Source organism: Lycorma delicatula, chromosome 2 (assembly GCF_047948215.1).
Source record: "Lycorma delicatula isolate Av1 chromosome 2, ASM4794821v1, whole genome shotgun sequence".
NCBI classification, from domain to species: domain Eukaryota; kingdom Metazoa; phylum Arthropoda; class Insecta; order Hemiptera; family Fulgoridae; genus Lycorma; species Lycorma delicatula.
Window position 1 is genome coordinate 202,926,263 of NC_134456.1, and position 26,500 is coordinate 202,952,762.

General features: G+C 30.0%; 1 protein-coding gene across 1 annotated transcript in view; it reads right to left on the reverse strand.

Moving 5' to 3' along the window:
• The window catches only part of MED16 (mediator complex subunit 16), a 79,494-nt gene that overhangs the window by 43,638 nt on the left and 9,356 nt on the right, over positions 1-26,500 (reverse strand). Inside the window, exons 2-6 of the mRNA XM_075357037.1 lie at positions 20,164-20,310; positions 17,506-17,704; positions 12,603-12,846; positions 6,392-6,547; positions 3,838-4,013 (exon numbers count right to left, since the gene is read on the reverse strand). Coding sequence (XP_075213152.1) covers positions 3,838-4,013; positions 6,392-6,547; positions 12,603-12,846; positions 17,506-17,704; positions 20,164-20,310 — 922 coding nt within the window. The remainder of the gene's footprint in view (positions 1-3,837; positions 4,014-6,391; positions 6,548-12,602; positions 12,847-17,505; positions 17,705-20,163; positions 20,311-26,500) is intronic.

A 26,500-nucleotide genomic window follows, 5' to 3' on the forward strand; every position in this document is an offset into this window, starting at 1 on the left:
TCTGTATAAACTAGCACTTTTTCATATTAGAAGCTTCTCTTTTGATTTTCAGTCAATAATTACTTCCCTGGTTTTTTTGTATTTTAAACTCCCAAAAAAATTTCAGATGAAATAATGTTATTTGAAATGTTATCCCAAAATACTACTAAAACAATATTAACTAATTACTTAATAGAATTAAAATTTTACATCTAATAAGGTAAGGTAATCTAGATATAGACCAGTATGATATTTACTTTATGCAGTTATTTTTGTTGGTCGCACACAATTCCTATCTAAAAAAAATATTTTCTGTCTTTAGTATTTTAGAGTTTTTCAGTTATTTCCTGTTACAAGTTAAACTTTACTGATTACAATTCATATAAGTATTCCTCAACTTTCCTTATATTTTATATTCTAACTACAATTTACATACTTTCAGTTTCTTTATAACCCATGTAACAATGCAAAACTGTATGATAAAATTATTTTAATTTAAATCAATAAATTAGGCTTTTTGATATCAGTTGAGTTTTTGTCAATTTAAGTTAGCTATTTATTTTTTAACTCAAAAAAAATATATTTATTACAAAATATCACTTCAATTTATTTATTATTATCTTTTGTGACTGCATAGAATCACTTTAGTCAGTCCATTATCAAAGTCTCTTCAATGGGACTGTTTGGGCCTTGTGGTCCTCCAAGTACTTTTTCATACCTTCCGATCTTTGTGCTCTTTCTAGTATTTAATATGTTCATGTTGTGAGTTTTTTCTTGTGAGTGTGAAGTGAGTGTTTTTCTTCTTGATTTTCTTGTTTAATTTTATTTTATATGTGGTGTCTTCTGATGTAAGCCCAATTTCCTTCAGATTCTCTCTTATTTCTCTGATCCAACTGCATCCTGTTTTGGGGTTTTTGGAGTCGACAATGTACTGTACTAGCTGTTTCAGAAGTCTTAAATCTTGCATCCCCATGATATGTCTAAAGAATCCTAGTCTCCTCTTATGCATGATATCAGTGATGGATTCTAACTCTTTAAACACAACTTTGTTGGGCACAATCCAGCACTGCCCATCTTTCTGGTGCTTTTTATTAATGTAGGTTTTTCCAATCTTCTTTTGATTTTCTGGAGTCCGTCTGTCTTTGATTGCTCATTCAGGTGAAAGATGTTTCTGCTGCATAAGTGGCTTCTGGTTTTAAAACTGTGTCTTATTTTTTATTTATCGATAGGCATTTTCTATTGTAAATGTACCAAGTTAATTTTTGAGCTTTGGCTAGTGTGTTTTTTTTATTTGGATCAAGGTTTTTTCATTTAGAATGTTTGTTATTATTTCTGTAAGGTATTTACATTGGGTTACTATTTTGATTTTATTACTGCTAATGTTTACTTCTTTTAATCATGTTGGTTTTTGAAGTATAATTTCTGTCTTTTTGAATGATATTTTGAGGCCAATTTTATTTGAAATATTTTGAAGTTCTAATATCTGTTATTTAGCTTCAACAATGTCGTTTGCTAGCAGTGCCAAGTCGTCAGCAAAACCAAGACAATTTGTTTTGATTTTTTTGCCTACTTTTATTTTTGGGGGCATTTTTTGAGTAATTTCCTCATTACCATTCTAGGACGCAGTTGAATAATAGCATAATGAGAGCCCATCACCTTGGTGCAGTCCTGTTTTAATCTCAAATGGTTCTGAGAGTTCACCTCAGAATTTTACCTTTGACTCAGTGTTTGTGAGAGTCAATTTTATCATGTTTATTAATTTAGTATGTAGTCTGAGGTGTCTTAGAATTTTTAGTAGGGATTCTCTGTGGAAGCAGTCATAAACTTTCTTCAGAGAGGAATATCACTTCAGTATATAATGAAATTATTAATATACTATCCTGTATATAAATTATAGCATTCCAAAATGATTCTGATCAAATGATTCTATTCTGACATCAGAATGAAGGTCTAAAACCATGGAATCCCTAAAACCAGCAAATTTATCCTAACTTTTACAAGTACTCCAGGAATGATACTGTATACTGTACCACCAATGATACTGTAATAGTACCTCCACATAAAATCATATAATTTTTTTATCAAAAATAAACAAAAAATGTGATTATTACACATATTGTACACAAACATAAATAAGTAGAAGAGATATTTCATAAAATGCTTCATAAGATTGCAATAAATAAATAATGATCTTAAGATTAACAAAACACACTGATAAATACAGCAAATCAAGTGTCTACAAATCAGACTGAGTGATAGCACTAAATTCTATATCAGTAGGTTGGATCCACAATTAGTCACAGATACAAAGAACACATAAATAGTACATAAAACAGAATCAACTTTTGCAAATCATCCCATCATAATAAATATAACATATTAACAAGTAAATGTTATACATTAGCACATAAAAACCACTCCTAAAAACATTTAAATGAGATTAACAAGCATCCTACAATTTAACAAAAAAACAAATTACTCATAGATGAACAAAGCCAACACAGATTAAACATATTCAACCAAATCTAAGCAGTTTCGTGATCACTTTAAGATAAGATATCATTATTAATAGTGCCACCACTAACTCCATCCACTGATGATGCATAATTGGCTCCAAAAGAATACTCTGAAACCATAATTTACATAAACCATAAAAGCAAGTTATTCATTTCCTATTGTTTTATTAAACATTATATATTATCTTGTTGACAAAAACTGTTCCATTAAAATTTTGTTAAGTACAAAGTTACAACTTTTTATTTTTTTGATATTTTACAGACATAAAATTATAAAAACTTACATTTCCATCTACTAGTCATGTTAAACTGATAAATATAATTAATAAACAGAATCCTGGTTGCTTATACAAAATGAATTAGTACAGTTAGTCAGTATACAATTCAAAAGACAGTTACCATCTACAGTGCTTTCAAAGTGATAACTTCATCAGCAGTAAAAATTAACAATTGCATGTAAAATACATGACAATGACATGTCATGGCATTTAAAGTGTAATTTTCAATTTTATCTACTGATGAAAAAGTAATCAATTTGAAAACACTACAGTTCATAAGTGTCTTTTACTTTTAATATATTGTATTGGTAGTTTTAATTTTATAATTGATTAAATTAAATAATATAAAATTTATTTTATGTAAGCAGCTATTTATGCAATAAAATGTATGCTATCAGTATATAATTTTTTAAGTAAATTTGAAAAACATATCATCCAAATAAAGAATCAGCAGAGGGAATATTAAATATAACACTTTCAAATTTGTAAGCATTTAACCAAATATGACTATTTTAACTCCTCAAATTGGCATTAAATGTACAAATGACATGGAAATATATGTGACCAAGATGAATTTAACCATTCAACCAATCTTGTTTTCTCTGAGAGAAGCACTCTCAGAGAAAGAGACTGCATTGTACATGTAGCCCCTGTGATAAATGAAGTGAAGATTTCACTGGTAGGACTGAATATCACTGGTATTTTGATGGGCTTGGCATACTGATATGCAACCACATAATTGGTTCAGTGAAGAAGGCGCGAGAAACCACTTCCTCCTCATTTTCCCTACTGAGCTTGGCATGTAAAGTTATTATTCCTGAGTAAGGCCATACCATTTTCAGAAGCAATTTAACTCATGTCAACTCACCACCAACAACCATTACGATAATGGCACTTAACAAAAATCATCAGTAACAAATGTTAAAAATCAATTTTTTAAACATCAAAAATACCAGAAATTTTTTTAATGTAATCACCTGTAAAAAGAAAATGAGTATTTTCAAAAAAGGATACCAAAATAGAAAAATATACATTCATAAATAGATTTTTAAAAAAATACATACAACAGTCTTAAATGGTTCAGAAGGTTGAGTTTTTGACTGAAACAGCTTATGTACAGGTAATGGTTTTTCAAGAAGTTCCCAGACTTCAATAAGCGATCCACCATCTCCATTAGCAGCCACAACCAAAGAATCAGCGTCTTCTCTCAATATAAACTTTAATTGTGTTACTGCCTTATCTGAAATTTAAAAGAAAGAAAAACTTATTAAAAATACAAAATACACTCTAAAATTTACAAAACAATATTCAATAAGTTATTTTTATATGAAAGTGACTTAACATAGTACTTTATTCATAAACACATAACTCTACTTTTCTTTTTTCATATAGCAGAAAAGTAAAGAGAAATATCAAGAAAAAATATAATTCAGAATCCTTGGTATTTTGGATAGAAAAAAAATGTATACTGTTTGCGTTTTTGTACATTTCACAATGTTCATGTGCAATAAGAAGAGATCCTTTCTTTGTGCATAAATAGAATATCAAGATTATTATCAATGTTAAATTTCTGATTTGTGTCTATGAAATGGTAGCAAAATAACTGGCTATGTTTGTACAGAGTGCTTGTAAATGTTTATTGTATCCTTGTTTAAATCTGCATCCTGTTTGACCAATATAGAACATTTTATGATCAGAACAGTTTCATTAATACATTCCAGGGTAATTACCCTGGTGTTCTGAGTATAACAATTAGTCCTGTTTCATTTGTTTCTAAAAGCTTCAATGTATCCAAAAATTATTTTTTTTTTTTTTACACTGGAAAAAACTATTATATTATTATTAGTAGAAAGAGCCATCACATAATTTCTGTATCTTTAGACAATCACATATACTGAGAGTAAATTAATACATCACATTAATTAAAGAGTAAAAGTTTGTGAAATACTAGATAAATAAAATACAGTACAAAAAGATACTTGTACCTACCAAGTAAAACAGATGAGGGTTGGAAAAATGGAAGAACAATGAACTTACATCAAAACAGGCAGACACAGACACCCATACAAAAACAAAAACTCACATTTTGTAAACATTTAACAAGAATAAGCTCTAAGAGACTAACCAAGAGAATTTATGATAAATATAATGGAGACAAAACTAAAAATTAATGGTCAGATAGTTCAAACGAATCAAAAAAGGTCTCAGAATTGCAGGTGTACAACACAAACACAGAGAACAGAAACATATTCAGAAAGAAGGTATAAGATGATTGGAGATCCAGAAAGTAAACAGAGAGGTAGTAATAAGAAATGGTCAGAAGACAGAAAAGGAAAACTCAGTTGAAAATAAGGGAGTTGGAAGAATAGGAGACCAACCAAAAAACTATGGTCTTACATTAATGTCATGATCTAAAAAAACATACACAAAACACTACTGTACAGTTTAAACCATTTTTTTTTTTTTTAACAACAAATTCTTATTATGACTAAAAATTAGGATTTTTTCACTTGTACTACACTACTGCCAGGTTTACCTTTGAAAGTATATGATTTCAAAGAATATTATTATTTACTGAAATGAATGTATAAATTTAAAGTGTAGGGCATAATGTCAGTAAAATAAAAAATACAGTGTGTTGTACAATTCTATAAGTTTCTAGGAGTTATAAATTTTAAAATTAAAATAAAATTAAGTATTTATGAAATATTTCATAAAATTTATCATTTTTTTATGACTTTTAATGGATTTTCATAAAATAAAATAGAAATCTATAGAAAAATGTACTTGTTTAACCGTATTACATTCAAAAAAGTGAACCATGCAAGAGATCACTATCAGTAATCAGCATATATTTTACAAACTCAATTAATAGGAAATATGTTGCGTAGTAAATGGCAATATAAATAATATACTGTGTCACAGCTTTTTAAATATTACAAATTTATTTTACAGCACACTTTTTCATATAACTCATGTTAGATGTTCTGTCTTAAAAGGCAAACTGCCAATACCAATTTCACTTCTCTTTATTAAGCAAATCGCTTTTTATTTTTTTTAAATTTATAATTATATTCTTATAAACTACTTTTCAGTCTTCTTATGACCCATAAAATTTTTTTCTTTTTATTTTATCACATTTTATTACTTAGTTAACAAGATAAAGTTTGTTCACGTCTGTGTTTATTTTAATGACATCATTAATAAGTTTTATCAGAACTGTTTTACATGATATTACTACTGATATATTACATCAAAAGACTAAATTTAAATATTCAAAAACCTTGCATTTTTCTGAACAAAGGATCACACATATGCCATATCAAAATGTACAGTTTTTTAAAATCTAGAGGTTTGAAAATGATGTTGTATTAAGTTTTTTTTTTGTCTTGAATTGCCATTGGCACTAGGAAAATTTAACTGCGTTCCTACCAACAAAGGGTGCAACAATTACAATTACTGTTTAAAAAAACATGTGTACATAATAAAATTAAGTAATCAAATGTCTTTTTCATAACAGCCAAATGAATTTAATTTAAAACACTTCATTAAATAACAATTCTACTTATTTATTAGGATTAAAACAAATAAGATAAAAAGAGAATTTATCACACTAACAATGGTGGTCAGAAGCAGGACTCGCTTGTAAAAAAAAACTTGGAAGAGCCTGTGATATAATAATACATTTATCACCACTATGTGTAACTGATACTCTATAACATTGAACCGGCATTCGCACATCTCCACTACTGACTGCCACAAGAAAATGACCATCTGTTGAAACAAACATAAAATAACAATCAGAATCAAAGCATAAAAAAGTTCTTAAAACAAAAATTACATGTAAATCTCAAAAGCAGGAAATTTTATTAAAATAGAAAATACCTCTTAAAGGAAATCTAGTTAAGAGGTATTTTAAATGTGATTTAAACCTTGCAGTAATGGATGTAATGAAGTTAAGCAATTTTGGACAAATAACTCCTTCTTAATCATAAATAGCTGTACAATTTACTAAACCTGGTCTACAATCCCAATATAGCCATTTAATTCATATCTAGCAATACTAGCATGTAGTGATAAAACATTTTAAAAATTATTAAAATGCAGTCGACCCTTGATGAAACAACCTACATGGTTATAGAGAATTGTTGTAAATAGAATCCTTATCATTGTAGAAGTCTTGACTGTAAGAATATTTTCCCAGTATATTTTTTTTTAATAAAATTAGATTTCAATATTTAAATGGCCTAGTCAGATTCCAAATTTTTCTATGACGGATATTCAATAATTAACAAGACAAACTGTTGTAGAGAAAAACAATTTATTCAATGATAATGAAACTTGCACAACTTTCCAACATAATTTCCAGCAATATTTAGACACTTGTCCCACCATTCTGCGAGCTTTCTGATTCCCACAGCGTAGAAGTCTTTACTTTGCTGTTTGAACCCTTCGTGTACTGCTTTTTTGATCACTTCATTGTCATCGAACATCTTGTCATTTAAAAAGTCTTTGAATGGACCAAACAAATGAAAATCAGATGGGGTGAGGTCTAGGCTTTAAGGAGCATGTGGCAACACCACCCAACCCAACTTCTACCATTCTCTGAGTGATGTGGGGATGTGTGTTGTCATGCAAGAGAATCTCACCTTTTGAGAGAGCGCCCTGACACTTTCAACTTTTCACAGGTCTCACTTTCTGTTGGAGATGTTAGAATAGTATTCACTGTTTAGGTACATTATTCTTCTAAATAGAAACTAAAAATTGGATCTTGTGAATTCCAGAAGACCATCTACATCACTTTATCAGCTGATGCGTGAGCTTTGAATTTTTTTTTGTGGGTGAATCAGGATGTTTTCACTCAAGACTTTGCCATTTGGATTCAGGCTCAAAATGGTGTATCCATGTTTCATGACAGGTTATTGTACAATCTAGAAACCTTCTGCTTTGAACCGTTATTTGAGCTCAGAACAAATGCGAATCTAGGTATCTTTATGGGTTTTAGTCAATTGTCTTGGAACCCATTTTGAACATGTTTTCTGATAATACAGCACATCATGAATAATTGAATGCGCAGTTCCAACACTAATGTTACACAAACTAGCAGTAAGAGAAGAAGAGAAGAAGAAGTTTTGAGTAGCTTGTCTTCACAAATAAGAACATTTATGTGATTTTGCAGCACAGTAGTCAAAACTTCAACTAGTCTTCCAGAGCGATAGAGATCAAGTCACACTTGTTCTGCCCAAATTAAACTGTTTCAGCCACTTACACACATTACTGCACTTTAAATACTTTTCACCATATTTTTTCAACATTTATGAATAAATTTCCACCGGTTTCACATCTTCTGTTAGCAAAAATCTTATCACTGAACGTTGCTCTTCTAGCATACTCATTTGAAGCAGAGCTGACATTCTGAAATCAACAAAAGAGGTTATGTTTAGATTAATTATGATCAAACAACTGATTAAATACATTCCCAAGGCTGCCAACTTAACCCTCAAAAGGTTTCATTATCATTGAATGAACCATATCATTCTGCACATCAGTCTGTCTGGTTAATTACACTAGCGACAAAAACTATTTTTGTGTTTCTCCAAGTGTAACACCATTTCTTGAATTGCTTTTGTGTGTACATTACAGATCTGTAACAATTTTTCCATCATCCTTAGGTTTAAATGAATTACACTTCAAAAAAAAATTAAGGGAAAATAATTAAAATCTGTAAAATTTATAATTTTCAATGGCCCTACCTGTGTTAAAATGATTTCGCTGATGCTTTTCTTTTATAAATAGCCTCAGGCACACCCCGAATTAATGTCCAACAGTAACTGGCTAGCATGCTAGTACTCCACTTCCCTTTATAGCAGCTTTCCATCACCGAAATGTCTTGGTGGAAACGTTCACTATGTTCATCACTTACATCTCTGACGTTATCCGGGAAAAAATCCAGATGTGAGTGGAGGAAATGTATTTTCAAAGACACATTACATCCCACAGCTCTGTACGAAGTAAGAAGTTGATTAACAATATCATGGTAATTGTTGGATTATTGTTTGCCGAGTAAGGTTTTGCAAACGTCTTTAAAAGAAGCCCAAGCTGCAGTTTCTGCATTATTTAACACTAAGTTAAATACATAATCATTGATTAACTCTCTTATTTGAGGACCAGCAAATAGTCCTTCCTTAATTTTTCTTTCACCTACATTTGGAAAATCTGCCTGATGTACAAAAATCCGGGACTATCCTTCTTCATTGCTTTTACAACATTTTTCATTAGTACTAGCTTGATATGGAGGGGGTCAAAATATTTTTCTGAGTTCAACTAAGGGCTCTGAATAATATCTTTCCCAATTGGAATTAAGTTGTCTCTTTTCTTCCACTCTTTGGCAACATAATGTTTATCCCTAGCTTGGCTATCCCATTCACAAAGAAAGCACATTTACTTAGTATAGCCCAACTGCATACCTAACAAAATAGCTATAACTTTCAAATCACCACATATGTTCCAGCTGTGTATTTTATAATTTATTTTTTCAAGAACGTCTTTCATCACATCATAGTCTCTTTCAAATTAATACCATAAAAGATTAATATCAAAGAATATTTGCTTTCAAAACATATATTCACAGGTGGCTCAGGAACTGGAGAATTTCACTGTGAGATACAGGCCTGATTTCAGATTGCAATGAAGGATATTTTACAGTATTTAGATTTTTTAGAAATTCCAGACACACTTGTTTAACAAAAGTAACAGTCAGTTACATGATCCTTTGGTTCACGCCAAACCATAGGCACACCAAATGGCAAAGCCTTCCGTGTACCTTTTAGCAATCCTCTTAAATAGACAGAACAATTAGTGCATACTATTTGAGGAGCCCATGTTTTATACTGATCACCAATTTTACACTGAAAGTACAAATGATATGCTTTTTTAATTAAAGGTGTAATGTTTTTTCTATTGGATTTTACGGTAAACTCACCACATACATAACAAAAGGCATCCACATCATTTACACAATTTCGAGGTATTATGACACTGCACTGTAACAAACTTAAGACAGCAATAAGACTGAACAAAGTTAATTCATTCCTAAATCCAGTGCTTAATAAACAACACAGCTGTGTTGTTCAGCTCCATGTTTTGACCTGCACAGATATGATTAATCTTGTCCATGAAGGCTCAATCTTCAGTATTATATATGATGTCATAATATGTGACTATGATATGATTTAATTCTTTGTCTAGTATTGTTTATTTATAGCTTACAAATTATGTTAAAAAATAATAAGTTAAAACAATAAAATAAACAAAGTTAAACAATAAAAAAATGAGCAAACAAAATACAATATAGGAGCTTAAAATGAAAAAAATCCTTTTTTCAAAAATGATGGGTGATAGAATGATCTGAGTTCATATTTGTTTTCAGCATCAAAAAATAGATTAAAATCTTTTTGAGAAACAAAAATTATGTTTATGAGTGTTATTGAACATCCTTGTATGTATTGCATAAAAATAATGTTATACAGTCTAACAAAGTTTTAAAACCCAGTACATATTTTTCTTCTTTAGATCCAATTCTACAATGACTTTCTTAAAAAATACAAAAGCATTTTTCTTAATACAGATCAGAAACATTATTGATGTCATTAAGTACTTCTATCAAAATACGAGGATTATTTTTTTTTCAAGGTCTGATTGGTCGCGAAATAAAAACCCGCGCAAAAATCGGATGAACCTTTGCACATATGTGTTGTGCAGCGTCTCTAGTATGGCCTTCAATCAACCCGCGACACTTCGTTTAGTTCTGAACACCCAGCTAGCAAGTAAATCTGTCTAAAACAATAGCATCTCCCGCCAAGTGTGAAGTGCGTGTGGTAATTTGATTTCTTCAGGCTGAGGGGTGTAATGCAGCTGAAATTCATCGACAAATAAGTAATGTGTACGGTGAAACTTCAAAGAGTGACAGCAAAGTGTGACAATGGTACAGGAACTTTAAAGCAGGACGTACAGATGTTCATGATGCAGGCGGTCAGGGAAGGAAGCAAGTGTCAACTGATGATCTCGTTGAACGAGTGGATGAGGTAATTCGAGAAAATCGTCGGTTCACAAAAATCTGTATTGAGTGATTCGTTTCCTGAAATTTCAAGGTCAGCTCTCTACACCATTGTGAGAGAGAATTCAGTACCGCAAACTGTGTGCGGGATGGGTTCCCAAGATGCTGTCCGACCATCACAAAACAGTGAGAATGGATGCCTCCCTAACGTTTCTCTAGCACTACCACAATGAAGGAGAAGATTTTTTGAACAAAATTGTCACAGGGGACGAGACATGAGTCCATTTCAAAACTGAAGAAACAAAAGAACAATCCAAACAGTGGATGCATTCTCATTCTCCCAGTAAACCAAAGAAGTTCAAGCGAACCTACTCCAACAGAAAGTGTATGGCTACTGTGTTCTGGGAGCGGAATAGAGTTCTCTTGTTGGAATTCATGGAACATGGTACGACCATGACTGCAGCCTCATACTGCGTGACTCTTCAACGTTTACGAAGGGTAATTCAGAATAAGCGGAGAGGAATGTTGTCATCAGGCATTGTCTTACTCCATGACAATGCTCGGCCACACACTGCAGCTGTAACAAAGAAGCTCCTGCAGCGTTTTCGTTGGGAAGTGTTTGATCACCCACTATACAGCCCGGACTTGGCTCCATCCGATTTTCACCTCTTTGCTCACATGAAACGCTGGCTAGGAGGACAACATTTTGGCACAGACATCGAGCTGCAGACCAGCGTAGAAACATGGCTGAAAACACAGGCAGCTCCGTTCTATGACAAGGGTATTGGAAAGTTGGTACCACGCTACGTAGGCGACTACGTAGAGAAATAGCGTAACTATGTAAATACTTGTTACAAATAAAAAATTTTTTATTTACACTGGTTTTAATTTTGTGACCGATCGGACCTTGAAAAAAAAAACAACCCTCGTATAATCATATTATGAAAATATCATTTTTGTTTTAAAATTGAAAAGGAAGTAATCAGGAGTTACTGATAATTATTAGCACAAATCTAAAAAAAAATATTATACAGCAAGCACAACAGGTACTATTAGAACAGATTTAACTGTTGAGATGATGAATGACCTATGAAGAAATAAGCATACTATAGAGAAACATTTATAGTTCTACATAAAAAAAAAAATTCACTTAATCATGGATAAAAGAAGCTTTTTTTCAAGTTTAGTAACCAAATGTTTTTACCTCGTTTCTGCTCTAATGGTGAATTGTTAAACACATACAACTTAATATCTTGGGATACAAGTTAACAGGGCAAAATAATGATTTTTTATAATTTTCCACAAAAATTATTTTAAATGAGTCCCTAAATTAAATTTTCATAACTTTCTGAGAAAATTTAAGGAGGACGAGGTTTTTATATTTTTTAACAATTTTTTCAGAAATTATTGATTGAAAAACACAGTTCTGGAAAACAAACATGACAACATTTCTGATCAGTATCACAAAACCACTGATTTTGGCCTATAATTTGTACCCCAAAGAATTTTAATATAGCACTATTTTAATATTAGAGCAGGAATCACATTACAATTTTTTCCTAACCATAACTCAATAAAAAAGCATTTTCTGGTCTATGTTTATATAATTTTTTTTTTTCAACTGTAGAATGCAATACTGAAATATTTCCATTTCCTCATGGATCACTCTCGACAGATTCATATAAGTTCCAATAAATAATATGCTGAAAAATATTTATAAAAATTTACATGAAATATTAAGCAACATAAGACAAAAATGTTCATAAATCATACTTTTGCCATAGCAAATGTCTGCTGCTGTAATACGATGCCGGGTTGATCCCAGACTATCAGTTGTAGTAAGAAGTGATGATCCTTCTCGAGGAACAGCAATTGCACCAACCATACCTGTAGTACTTATAACTAAACAACCCTCTACAGCTCGACTTCCAAAATGTCTTACAGAAGGGGCAAATCTAATATGACTGAATTTTTCACTGTATAGTACATTGTCTTTTTTTTCTGCTACCAAACTTATCTAAAACAAATAAATAGTCAATAATAATACGAAGATAAATTTTTCAAAACTATTAAAATTATATTTACAAATCCTGCACAAAACCTCACATGTGGCAGTTCTGAAGAGAAAGCATTCCCAAATTCTAACATCAAATTAGAGATAAATTATAAAATTTATTATGTTTATCAAGTAATTATAATTTTTAACAGATCATAATATTTAGCTATACTAGAAAATTTGTAAATTTTACACTGTCAATTTTTAATCACAATGAAAAAATTTTATAAAAATTTCACAATAAAATTTATATTAGGCAGTTATTGAGAATTCTGATATGTTATTAGTGAAGACTTTTATGGCAAGAAATTTTATGAAAAATCGGCAATTTCCAGTTTTAGAGGTTAAGCTTAATTAATATTTCAATATTTGACAATTCTGTATCACAACTTTGAGTATTGTAAAATGACTTGGCCAAGTTAAGAAAAAAAGGCAATTAGCACTCTTTTTTTCTGTTCTCTAAATATCTCTAATATTTTAAGTTATTTAAATATCCACTTTAAAGCAGGTCATCTTAAATAAATAGTAAATAGTACTTATAGGCATAATAACCCTTTCAATAAATACAAATATTATTCTGTAGATGATAAAAAAAATAAAAACATTTCTCATCTATTGCAATTCTAAAATACTAGAAAAAATGTTTTTCCTATATAAGTCATTTAACATACAATTATATCATGAAATATCCTGATGTACCAAATTAAACAATGACAGGATATCATGCAATCATGGTATATTCAATACAACCTGAGAATATTTAATTTTAATTCCATGATATCTCAAGATTTTAATCTAATATGGCCATTTCAAATGGTTCAGAGTAAAAGGTGAAATCAAAAAATAATGAGAATTTTAATTCTTATCAAAAAAAAAAAAAGTACTTTTCTATAACTAAATTACCCCTTAAAGTGTAATCCCCCAAAGATGCAACACATTTAACTAGCATTTCTTGCAATGCTCAAAACATCTGTGGAAAGCATTTTTTGGTATAGCCATAAGCTCACTTGGCAATTTTTTTTCTTTATTCCATCTATCATCATAAATCATTATCCTTTTAAACTTTTGTTAATCACAGCAAATAGGAAAAAATTGTAGGAAGCCATCTGGTGAACACGGAAGCTGCACATGATGTCATTTTTGGCTAAATAATTGCAAATCAATAATGAAATGTGAATTGGAGCATGACGACTATGGTGTAAAGTTAAGTATTTTTTCTCTACATTTGTGGTCATTCTCATTGCAGATGATTAATAAATAACAATGTCCTATATTTGTCAATATTGCAATCGGTTGTTAATGTTTTAGGATCTTTAACCTTTCATCGACTTCAGAGCCTTCTTGAAACCACTTGTACTATTCATAAACCTTTAGTATCAACATAACTTCCTCTCCAAAAGCCTTCTCTAACATCATCAATTCACTGTTCTTTATTCAATTTTTAATGCAAATCCTTTGTTCTACCACTTTCATATAAAATAAATCAACACTTGAAATAAAATGTCTAAATTAATCAGCTACCAAATCGAACTACACTGTAAATATTAACATTATAGACAATTTACCGTCATATAGTAAAAAGAATAACACAGTCAAAAGACAAAGCACACAGAATTGAAAATTTCTAATTTTTCCAACATCTTTTATAAGTAAGTGAACATTTGTTTTTTTTAAGGATAAGACACAGTAAATAATCTTGAAATTTACACATTGTAAATCTTCAGTTAAAATATAAGTAATGTTTAAAACTTTCATAAATTTATACATTTTTTGACACTTGAAAAGCAAAGATACTTTTATTAGTAGTTTACTTTTAACATGGAAGAGTTTCTTTTATCAAACAATTTTTATCATTAAATATATTTTTTTAGAAATAATTTTTCACACTATTTCCTGTGTCTTACAAGCCAGTATAAGAAATCAACAAATGGAGGTCATATACATAATACATAACTTAACACATCCTTTTTCCAATTAACAGTAATTTTTTCCCCACATACATGCAGAAAAACTTTCCTTGGCTCAACACTTGCATGAACTAATTTTATCCACACAAGGAAACTAATCTCATACCAATGACCAGGTCAATTGAGGACTGAGATTTTTATGGCGCTTTTAATAAAAAATATTTTCATGAAAGTTACTTTATACTCAAAACAACTGTAAAAAAAAAATAGTTTAGTAACAAATACTGCTTGCAATAATAGCATCTGCATAGCTTAAAAAGAAACTAGATTAATGAAATTGATTTCATATGTTAAGCATTAATTAAATAAATAGTTATTTACATTAATAAATAACTACTATGCATTACATGAGAAATATATATATATATATATATATATATATATATATATATATATAATGAATATATATGATAATCCATGGTATGATATATTAAAAATGGATTTTTCAGCATTAACTTGAAAGGTTATTTGATTACAGGGAAAACCTTGATTAGAATAGTATCACAACATTTAAAGTACATAAAAAGGGTGGTTAAGACCACAACAATAGAAAATTGTAATAAATAACTGAAATAAAGGTAAATCAAACATCTGAAGATAAAAAAAAAAGAAGTAAAATCAGCACAATAACAATCTGAACGGCATTAATAAAAATTATTTTTTTATAAAATGAAGAAATAGAAAATTCAAGGTTATTTAATTAATCACTTAAAAACTCATCAGATGTGTCCCATTTTTAGAAAAGAAAACCTTTAATTTATTTATAAGTAAATAAACTTTTAAATACAAAGGCAGTTTATAACAATGACATTGGAAATTGGAAACATAATAATGCTGAAATACTACACTATGTTAACAAAAACAGATCTGTTGTCTATTTGAGGTGAATATTAGTATATTTTAGGATACAAACTGAAGCAATAGGATAAACATTCATTGTTTGAAGTAGCCCAATATATAACATTATATTGTGGGAGGGAATACACATAAAAATAATAAATACTTAATAATGATGCCAAGCTTAGTTTAGTTTAGTAAGACGTTTCAGAAAAAATAAAGATTCTGAAAAGAAAGAAATCAGTTTGATCACCTTACAAGAATTTATCACCAATGGGACACCAAAAAATTCAAAACTGGGCAACAGATATACAATCCATTTAATTAACATTGTTCCGTTCCATGCTGAGACGGTTGGTGCTGTACTCTAGCATCTACTAGTGTTGGCCGGCGAGTTAGTCTCGTACGATCATTCCAGTCGAGAATCCCACCTGCTAATGTCATGATGTACATTTAATCTAAGGTGACTAATGGATCTAATGTGACCATTCGAGAGTTGGATCCCGCTTGAAGCGGTCATGATTTCTTTAATGTAACATTTTATTCTAGCGCAGAATAGTTTTATTTTGTAGTCTGAAGTATAATGTGACGTCTAATAGTGTTTATTGATAATGTTCAATTGTATAATTTTGACTAATATTCATTTATTCATCAGTCTAATGTGACTTGCATTTTCAATATTCAAAAAATGTCTAATGTGACAAATTAAAATTTAACAATTCAAGAAGAATATGTTTTAGTTTATTTCATCATCTCAACCATAATTTCAAAATACAGTCCATACTCACTCTACAACTTAACAAACATGTTTCATGTACCTCCAAGAAGTTTGCAATTTAATCCAAATTTATGAGTCCCCTTTCATCCAGAAATTAAATATCAATGTTACAGCCGCTTCTGAAGCAGAGTGCTTTTTGAAGTAAATTTCAATGCATTGTTTTGATGACAGTAACCAACTGTCATCAAAACAATACATTTTAATATTACTGTACTGATTTAAAAAGCATATCCCAAAAATATAGAAATTACTAAAAAAATTTTTTTAAATATTTGGACAAGAAAAAGACAATGAATACACAAAGGTAATAAAAAAATAATCAGATGTAAGTAGATTCACGTTATTATGTTAGCAATGAATACACATCTGGAAAGAGAATTTTTTGTAGTCCAGAAAATACCCTTTAACAATCTAATAAACGAGTAAATGCTTCCTGCAGATGTATTAAGCTATTTAGAAACAATACATCTTCTAGTAAAAGCAAAGAAGTTCTGTAGAGAAAAAACTAAAAAACAGAATATTTACAAAAGAGGAACAGTATTCACAAAACATAAAACAGTGTTTCTTCAAACTGCATTCTTAACAGATTCATTAATACAAACTAATTAAAGAGTACAAAATCATAGCATAATAATAGGCATATTTTGCTTTGCACGTTTTGGATATATTTCTCATTTTTGCATATAAATAAAATGCAACAATGAGATTCAACAAAAGGTAATAGAATAACAGAAATGTAAATGCTCTTTGAAGAGTAAAATTTAAGCTTGAAAGGCCAGTAAATTATCATAAACACAAATCCAAATGCCGACCTCCAAGGCAGAGTGGTAGTATCTCACTCTTTCATTTGAAAGATCCATCCATTTCATCTACAACAAGATTTCCATTTCATAATTCAGCAAACAAGCTTCAAGCATAAAAGGTGGATTAATTAACAAGATATCCCCCTTCCAAAAAAGGGTTAGAAATTAATTAATTTCCAAGATTTTGTATTTGTAGTAATAAAATCACTGGCATTAAAAAAATAGAAAAAATTACCTTTTTACCATTGTGGAAGAATGCTGCAGCTATAATATGCTCACCAGGAAATGTAGCACTACTAGTACAAGTCCAGTCGTTCAAAACATACTCCTTAAATGTCCACAATGCAACATTACCACTAGAATCAGCCACTAACAGCTTATGTCCTGACAAATCCCACTCCAATGCAGTTATGACAGCAACACTTGACAAAACCCTAAAATTTATTTTACAGTAGTTGAATTCTGTGTCATAATCGCAGCAGAATAAGTATACAATACATCTAATACACATTTCAAATTCTTGACTCAGTAAAAATAACTCACTCTCTTAAACAAGCCCAATAATCTTGGCAGTAGTTTATCTTATGATGTAGACTGTCTTTAAGCCATGTTTAGAAGATTTGAAAAGAAGTCTCAAATCTCTTTAAAGATTTGAAACAGGAGTTTTCTTAAATATCACCAAACCTCAAAAATGGATATGAATTTGAAATTTAGAACTTATCCTCTCCATGAAGCTAAATGATATGTGCAAATATTTTCATTAACAGTCAGTGAGGATCAAGGCAAATAGGAAGGGGAATTCACAAATTTTTATTATGATATCAAATTTTTTTTGTCTTCATTGACTTTGAAATGATTTAAAACATTTGAGATCTAAATTTTACTTAAAAAAGACATAAAATAATCAATTCATGAGGATTTTACTCAAAAAGTAACAATATTTTCCCTCAACTAAAATGGAGCTATTATTTTTTAACTGCTTTTTAAATATACTTAACATTGTGGCTATTACTTTTTTTAAGTGATTCAGTGGTCGAATACCATCTCACGCAGTCAGGTCTGCAATATTTTTTTTTTTCACTAATGGAGCATATTAAAAAACACATGCATACTAAACATCACAAGACAACCATATCTCAAAACCTAACACTTCAAAAGAAATCTCTACTACCAATTACAGAAAAATCTAACTGAAATAAAGTAATTTATATTTTCTTTTTACTACATTATCTTTTTGTTTCTGACAATTCTGTTCATCTCAAGTATCCTTACCTTTGTTAAGTTTTGTTGGTTACTTAATTCATTTTATAAAAAATTAACACTTAAAGCATATTATGACTGTCATAAGTCAAAAAATTACTAATCTTAATACCAGTCTTTTTCACTCGTATATAAACCATAGAGCCTTGTACTTCATATTATGTAGGCACTGCCTAAGTTTTAGAAATTTTAACTCCCCCTTTTTCTTTCACATAAAGACACATTACTTCAGCTATTATGTTAATAAAAATAAAAATGGTATGGAGTACATCTCACAAACATTCAATTACCTGTTCACAATTGTTAATTTGCATCATGCTACCTATTAGAAATATTTTTAAAACATGAATAGTAAGTAATTAAGTACGTTTAAAATACACATATGCTTATAGATAAAGGCTAGTCTTAAGCTATGCTACGCCTAAATATTTCTAAAGGATTCCATAAACCTACACTTTTTGATCTGATCCACCAGTCTATATAAAGCAGCAGAACTAGCAAGGGGATTTTCACATAATAAAAACAAAATAAAAACTGTTTTAGAATTTTTTTATAAGGAAAAATGGTAGAAACTGAGGTTGAATTAAAATTATTATGCATATTTCATAGAACAGTTAAAAGGAAGCAAGAAAAGTTTTGTTTATCCTTTGAGAAGGCAAGACTCAATATGAAACACTATTTATTTGTGGATAGAAAATCCATTTTTTTTTTAATTCAAAATACTGAGAGGCATGTATCACAGTAACTGAGTTAATCACTTTGAGTTTAATAAATTTAATTCTTTCCAGATACTGAATTGTTTTACCTATGTTGTATTTAATTTAAATTTCCATAACTACATTCTTACAAAGCAAAGAGAGCTCTGTGAATGAAGGAGGGAATAAATAGGAGGTAAAAGATAATAAACATTAAGTACGTGGAAAAACTATTTTTAAAAAAACAATTACATTCTATTTTCTTGCTACAAAGCAATTTGCTAGACGATTTGCTAAATGATTAATTGTTTAATTACTTACTGTAATTTATTACACTAAAATTTAAAAAAAAGAAATTTTTAATTTAAAAGAAATTAAGTTTATATTTCGAGTGTTAAATAATTCTAACTTATTTTCTTGAAACAAGCAATTTTGCATAAAACATTCCTGGCAACATAAGTATTAAGGCTACTACGGTATAGTTTTTTTTTTATTTCTCTGCATACTCTCCTTTCATCAATAACCACTGTTTTGTTTTCACTTCCCAATACCAGAACAAAAAACAAATCATTTACTAAAGCAAGATAACAGCGCTGACCAATTTTTTTTAAAATTATTTTTATAAATTTCAATGTTTTCCCTTTATCCCAATCAATTTTTATTGATTGTGTGGCTTGTTGTACCTTTAAATAAATTGCCTATATTTCCTAATTGCTTCAGATAATAAACAAGAATCATTGAAAAAATCCTCACAGTTACAGGGGGAAAACTGAACTGCAAGAATTTGGTATATAATAAGTTTAATTGACTAATCTTTAGTCAACTAAATGACTAAAAAAAAATAATACTAATAATAAAATATAACACTACTCCAAGCTAATGTGTCTAAATACTTATACATAAAATTATACTATGTATAAAAAACACATCAAACTTACTTATGGCTATGCCAAGGAGTATTTAAATCTGCTACGTAAACATGTGAGCCCCATGTCTTAGCAGTTGCATCATCTAATTCTGTTCGTGTGGTAAATGCAATAATATTTTGACTAGAAACAACACATAATGTCTCACCTTCATGAAGACTGAAAAATGTAGAAGAATAAAATTAGAATTCATTTTAAATACATATATGCATATTTTTGTTAAAGCTTATTGAAACAATTATATATATATATATATATATATATATATATATATATGTATAAAGATGATATATTTTAAAATATTTTCAAATAAAGGACTAGAAAGTCGTGATTTTTTTTTCATATATCAATTCACCCATTTCAATTTCCCCATTAAAAAATGTGTTTATAAACAAAAATAAAATAATCTATAACATAAATATCAAAGTACCAACATAAGTTATCTAGAAATCTAACCTAACCTGGTCCTTGTCAATGCTACAAACTGTTTTTTTTATTTTATAGAACATAGATAGTATTGATACATATTATACATACTATGGCCAGGATTACAGGGTAAAATAGCTACTATTATCTTCTTTTTTCTCAAAAGCAAATAAAACCATACATATTATTTAATATACTACCAACAGATTAACAGATTTAAGTGTATGATAAAATTGGCATATATCTAGCATAGCTAAGTTCAGAAATAACTAATTGAAAATTTGAAGTTTAGTAAGGAAATCATTACACTGAAAGTATACTGTGTGACTACTAAGTAAATAATGGAAAATTGTTATTATTATAAAGCGCTTTAATCATTACTTCATTATTACATCCCAGGATATAACATGTACTTTAACAGAAAAGGTAAGATGGATGAAATAATAAGTGAAAAATTATCAGAACTTGTCAGAAATCATACCAGAGAACAGCTACTCTACATTTTTTTTGTTTGGGTTTTTCTGGACGAAAAATCCTTTCATGTTATCTCACCCTGGCACAATATATTTGTCATAGATAAATAGACGTAAAAACTGACGAATAAAAACTACAACGTACCAATGTAAAAATATCTTAAAACAAAAAAGCCTGTAACATATGTTAAAAGCAAAATAAAAACCACAGTATATACAACAATAAAACAGTAACTTAAAAGAATAAATATTACATCTGGCATATGCCAAATGGTATACAGTCGACAAGGGCCGTATGAGTAATTAAATTCTTAAATCAAGATGCACAGCCTTTATAAATCGCAAGACAGTCAATAACATCACTGCATTGTTCCCCAACATATTTTGCATGTCAACTACTAGTTTATGTGGCATTGCAACGCAATGTCACACAAACTAGTCACATAAATGTTAAGGGGGAGCACAAAAGGGTAGAGATATCAATGAGTAAGCCTAGTGTGCACTATTTGTAAACAGCAGATAATAACCTCCTCTCAATGGTTATTTTTTCATGAGGAGATCCACAGTGATATAGTATTCTTAACTGGATGAAGTTTATTGTTCATAGTAGCATCCCACTCATTTTTCCAGTCATCATGAACAACCCTCTTCAGGAAAATCGTTGGAAGCAACACAATTGGTAAAAGTAGGCTGAAAATAAGTATCTTTGCTGCACTATCTGCACACGCATTGCCTGAAATTTCTATATGGATGGTAATCCAGTTGGAGCTCACTGTTGAAGCTCATCTGGTCATTTGCGAAATAACAGACTGAATCTACCAAACAGGGTGTCTGGAGTATATGTTACTAATCACCTGTAAGGCCCTGACGGAATCCAAGCACATGTCGAAATGTTGGGCTAATTATATTTTAGGCCTTATTAATAGTAAACAGCTCTGCAACAAAATTGCTGGTGACACTGGGGAGGTCAAACATATATTGTCTATTGCCAACCACAAAAGCACACCCAACAGAATTATAGTTTTTAGAACCATCTGTATAAACCACAGCATCCCCTAAATCAAACTATTTATAATATCATAAAATATGTTTTGCAAAAAACCAGATTTGTGTTCTTTTTATTACACTGACATAGATCAAAGCAGTAACTGATCAAGAGATGGCCGCCAAGGTGGGTAATAACATGAAGCAACAGTAAGAAGTGGAGGCTAGGTTTACACCTAGAGCTGAAAAAAAGTGCTGAGCTCTGATCCTAGAGGAGCAGTATATCTCGCGGCTGTTCCTGGTATCGATTAACATGCTGGTTGGAGAATATCGCACCAAAGGTTGGATGAGTAGGCTGCGCTTTAATCCAAGCCACATAAGAGCATATAATCTACTTCTGCCTATTCTAAAAACATGACTCACCACTGTCTACCAAAGGACTTATCGTGGGGCTTAAGCAAAACATGCCTGTGACAAGACAGATGAATGAATTATGGACTGCATCGAGCATCCTTAGCGCAGTGGCTACAAGAGTATTCTTTTAAGAATCATACTCCTCTGTAATAGTACGAGTATATAAATTTAAAGAACTTGATCAATCTAAGTACAGAACTGTAAATAAAGTAGGACAACGCTTAAAATTGTAAATAAATTACACTTAGACGTTAAATAAATAAAAAGTTAAATGTTTTTTTAATTTTAAATTATTGATTTTTATAATTTATATTTAAAAGAAAAATTTTTTATAAAGTTTTTATTGTATTTTATAAAAAACAAAAAAAAAAGTTTATTCTTGATAAAGTTTGTGTGTAAATATGTAATTTGACGTGAACAATTTAAAAGAAAAAAATGGATTACAATTGAGGATGTGAGAAATTCACGAAAATGTCTTTGTATATATGATAAAAAAAGTTAAGTGTCATCCTATTTTATTTATTGTTCTGTACATCAAACGACCAGCCACTTAATTAATGAATCATAGCAAAATTAATTTATAAATAAGCTTAAAAGGATGAGATGAATAATTTTGTCAAACTTTGTATTGTAAAACAATAAAATATTTATACCCAAATTTTTCAATATCAATAAATATGCTTGCAAAAATCTTTTTAGGGCTATAACCAGTTTCTTCCTCTGTGATATAAATGATACTATTGTTAATGATGCATATCTTAAATTGGGCAGAAACCCAATTTTTATGTCATCAAATATTATATTTTGATTTATGTTGCGTTAGTTCACACAATATATTGTTTTTTTTTTTTTAATATATTATATAAATATATTATTAAATTTCACATTGTTGTAGCATAAGCAAGTGGCAATTATTCAAAGAGGTGACTTAAAAACTGATAGTAATACACGTAGTGCTTGTATGTTGTTAGTTGTATTTTGGGGTGGGGCGAATATACATCTGTCTGTCTATTGTATTACCTATAATAATTAGCAGCTATGATGACAACTGATAAAAACAAAGCTTGCTTAAGCATGAAAGTATTAATGTATCTACGCATGGTAGCTCCTGAAATGTGACCCTGCATCATACTAATATTTGTAGACTGCAATATTCAATTTTGCTACACATAATACAGCTGTATGCAATTACCAATGTGATTATATTAATAGTTGAAGGGTATAGTGATCTATATAAAGTACACAGTATATAAAATACAACTTTATTTATGATAAATATCTTGTTGAAAATAAGTATCTTTATTTTAAAATTAATCACACCAAGTGTATAGTTAATTGTGTTGACTAAACACAGCACATACAATATTTATTTACAAGCATTATCAATTAAGTACAAAATGCTGTAAAACAGTACATACTAGACAATTTGAACAGAAATTCATCAACAGATACAAGGACACATACATCAGCATTATCCATGTTCAAATTATCTCATAAAAATAGGAAAACATTCAAAGAAATTAACAAATTCATGCAAATTTTATAACATAGCATATAAAAGTTATGAACAAACTGAACACATTTGAACAACGCAAAACTTAACATACTAAATTTTATATGAAAAAAAAAAAAAACCAGTAACAAGAAATTAAGTAGAGCATTAAAACAGCTAAACACATCTAAACCCCCAAAAATATTCAACACAAATCAAATAAATTATTTGTGTACAAACTAAATAAGTTTCCTAACCCCTTCAAAACAAATGTTGCTACAAGTAGTATCTCTGGGAAATAGTCCTTATAAGATCTGGAATCTTTTGCAATTCAAGCACTATTTTACAAACGTATCGTCAGGGAGGTTTTTACATGGTGTCACTTGAATACATTTAAATAACATCCAGGCTTGAGGTTAATAATTAGATATAGTAAAAATATATAATTAATTTAAAACAAGTTGTCATTGTACAATTAGAATAATCTACTTCAGTTTATTAGGTAAACCCACACCAAATCATCCAATACAAGATTAAGATAGCACATGTAAATTTTTTTTTCTTTTAATCTCTTTCACATTCTTACCACATTCAGAGAATTGAAAAATGGGATATTTTTTTTATTTTTAGGACGTTCAATATTTTTTTGAGTAGCAATTTTGTATAAGTACATACTGAGGCAAAGCTCTCTTTGTTGTGCCACTAATGTGAGGTACCCATTTTGACTATTTCAGTTTGAGTAAGCAAATTTTACACAAATTAATATTTAGAGGCTTCTAAACAAAACAAGAAAGGGTATGACTCAATCTCAGTCGTTTTCAGAAAGTAATCTCATACAAAGCCTCAATCCAAAAAAAAAACTTGAAGGCAAATATTTAGTTCCAAAGTTGAAATTCTGGGTGGGTTAACTTATAAATTTGATTTTTTTTAAATCTATTTCCTTCAATACCCAAAATATATGCTTTGTATGTAAAATATGGTAAGTTTAATGTAATTTTTGTGTTAACTTGACATCATTAAAGCAAGGAAACAAGGAAAACATGCAAACAAGAATTAAAGTTAAATTTAATCAAAACGGCCTATACAAAATGGCTGCTCAAAAATCCACTACATCAAAAAACTAAAATAACCCCTGATTTCAAATTACTAATTGTGCTACGGACATTTGAAAAAAAAATAAATTTTAGCAGCTACCTTTAGGTCATTTGAAATGGATTTGCCCTATTCTGACAATACAAATATATATCGTAATTGATCAGCTATTACAATTAACTAACATCATTATTATTGTTGATATTAGCTGTACTCCCTCACTATTCTAAATTAGGTAGTAAGCAGTTTAATATTACAATCGTAGTCTTTATCACAAACACCAACATTTAGCTGGCGATTAATTTCAGACAATGGTTTTTTATAGCATCTTCAACTGTTCTAAAGTCCGTTCTAGAGTCCAACTGTTCTAAAATTCATGAACTAATGAAAAAATAGTTTGTAAGTGTTTTGTCAATTTTAATATATATACCGGGTGAGCAGGAATTAACTCCCTATTGAAAACTGTTTATAACTTTTTTAATACTTAACCAATTTTCATGAAAAAAAGCAGTTTGTTCCTAACAGTGGTAAAATTTATTACATGATATCTCATTTATTGCATTGCAGGTATCAGTGGTAGACCATGGTGTAATGTTTAACCTTGCACAAGCAGGCTCAGCTGGCATCCCAGTATGAAGTATGGCAGTCTGTGGTGCAAGTACAGATATGGTGGCAAGTGTGAAAGGACCTCGTACCTCGGTAGATGAAAAGACCATAAGAATTGCCACTCGAAGCTAATGGACACAGGTTCTGTAACAGATGTTTGGAGATCAGGCCACCCCTCAACATCCAGTACAAAAAAAAATGTGCAAGTGGTTCAAGAAATGTTCACTTGAAGTCCATAGAAACCACAGACAGGCATCTCGCAAAAGTGGTTTAACCTAACACACAATCCGAACTGTTCTGAAGAAACAGTTGAATTTTCATCCATGGAAACCACTTTAATGCCAAGAATTATCGCCAGAAGACTGTGATTATTGGTTCGAATATGAGGAGATGATGCTTGTTTGGTATGAAGACTGGTCTGATACATTCAGTAATATCCTATATCAGATGAAGCCGTGTTTCATGTTCGGGGTTTGTTACTAACACAATTGCTATTACTGGGTAACAGAGGATTGGGAGGGTAATGAATTGGAGAAGCAAATTCGCCAAATCCTCGGAAACATACTGTTGGATTATCTGCAGTAGTCTGTCACAAACATCCACCATCTGTCTACGGAAACTGGTGGATAATGGTGGTGCTTATGTGGAATATTAGCAATGCACAACAGTTCTACCATTGTAAGGAACAAAAGGTTTTTGTTTCATAAAAATTAATTAAGTATTAAAAACATTATAAACCATTTTCAATCGGGAGTAAATTCTCACCCTCTGTGTGAGAAATATACAAAGCACGAATACAAAAATGAATACAACATTTGGTAATACCAGCTAGAATTTTATTTTTATTTTCACATGAATTAAT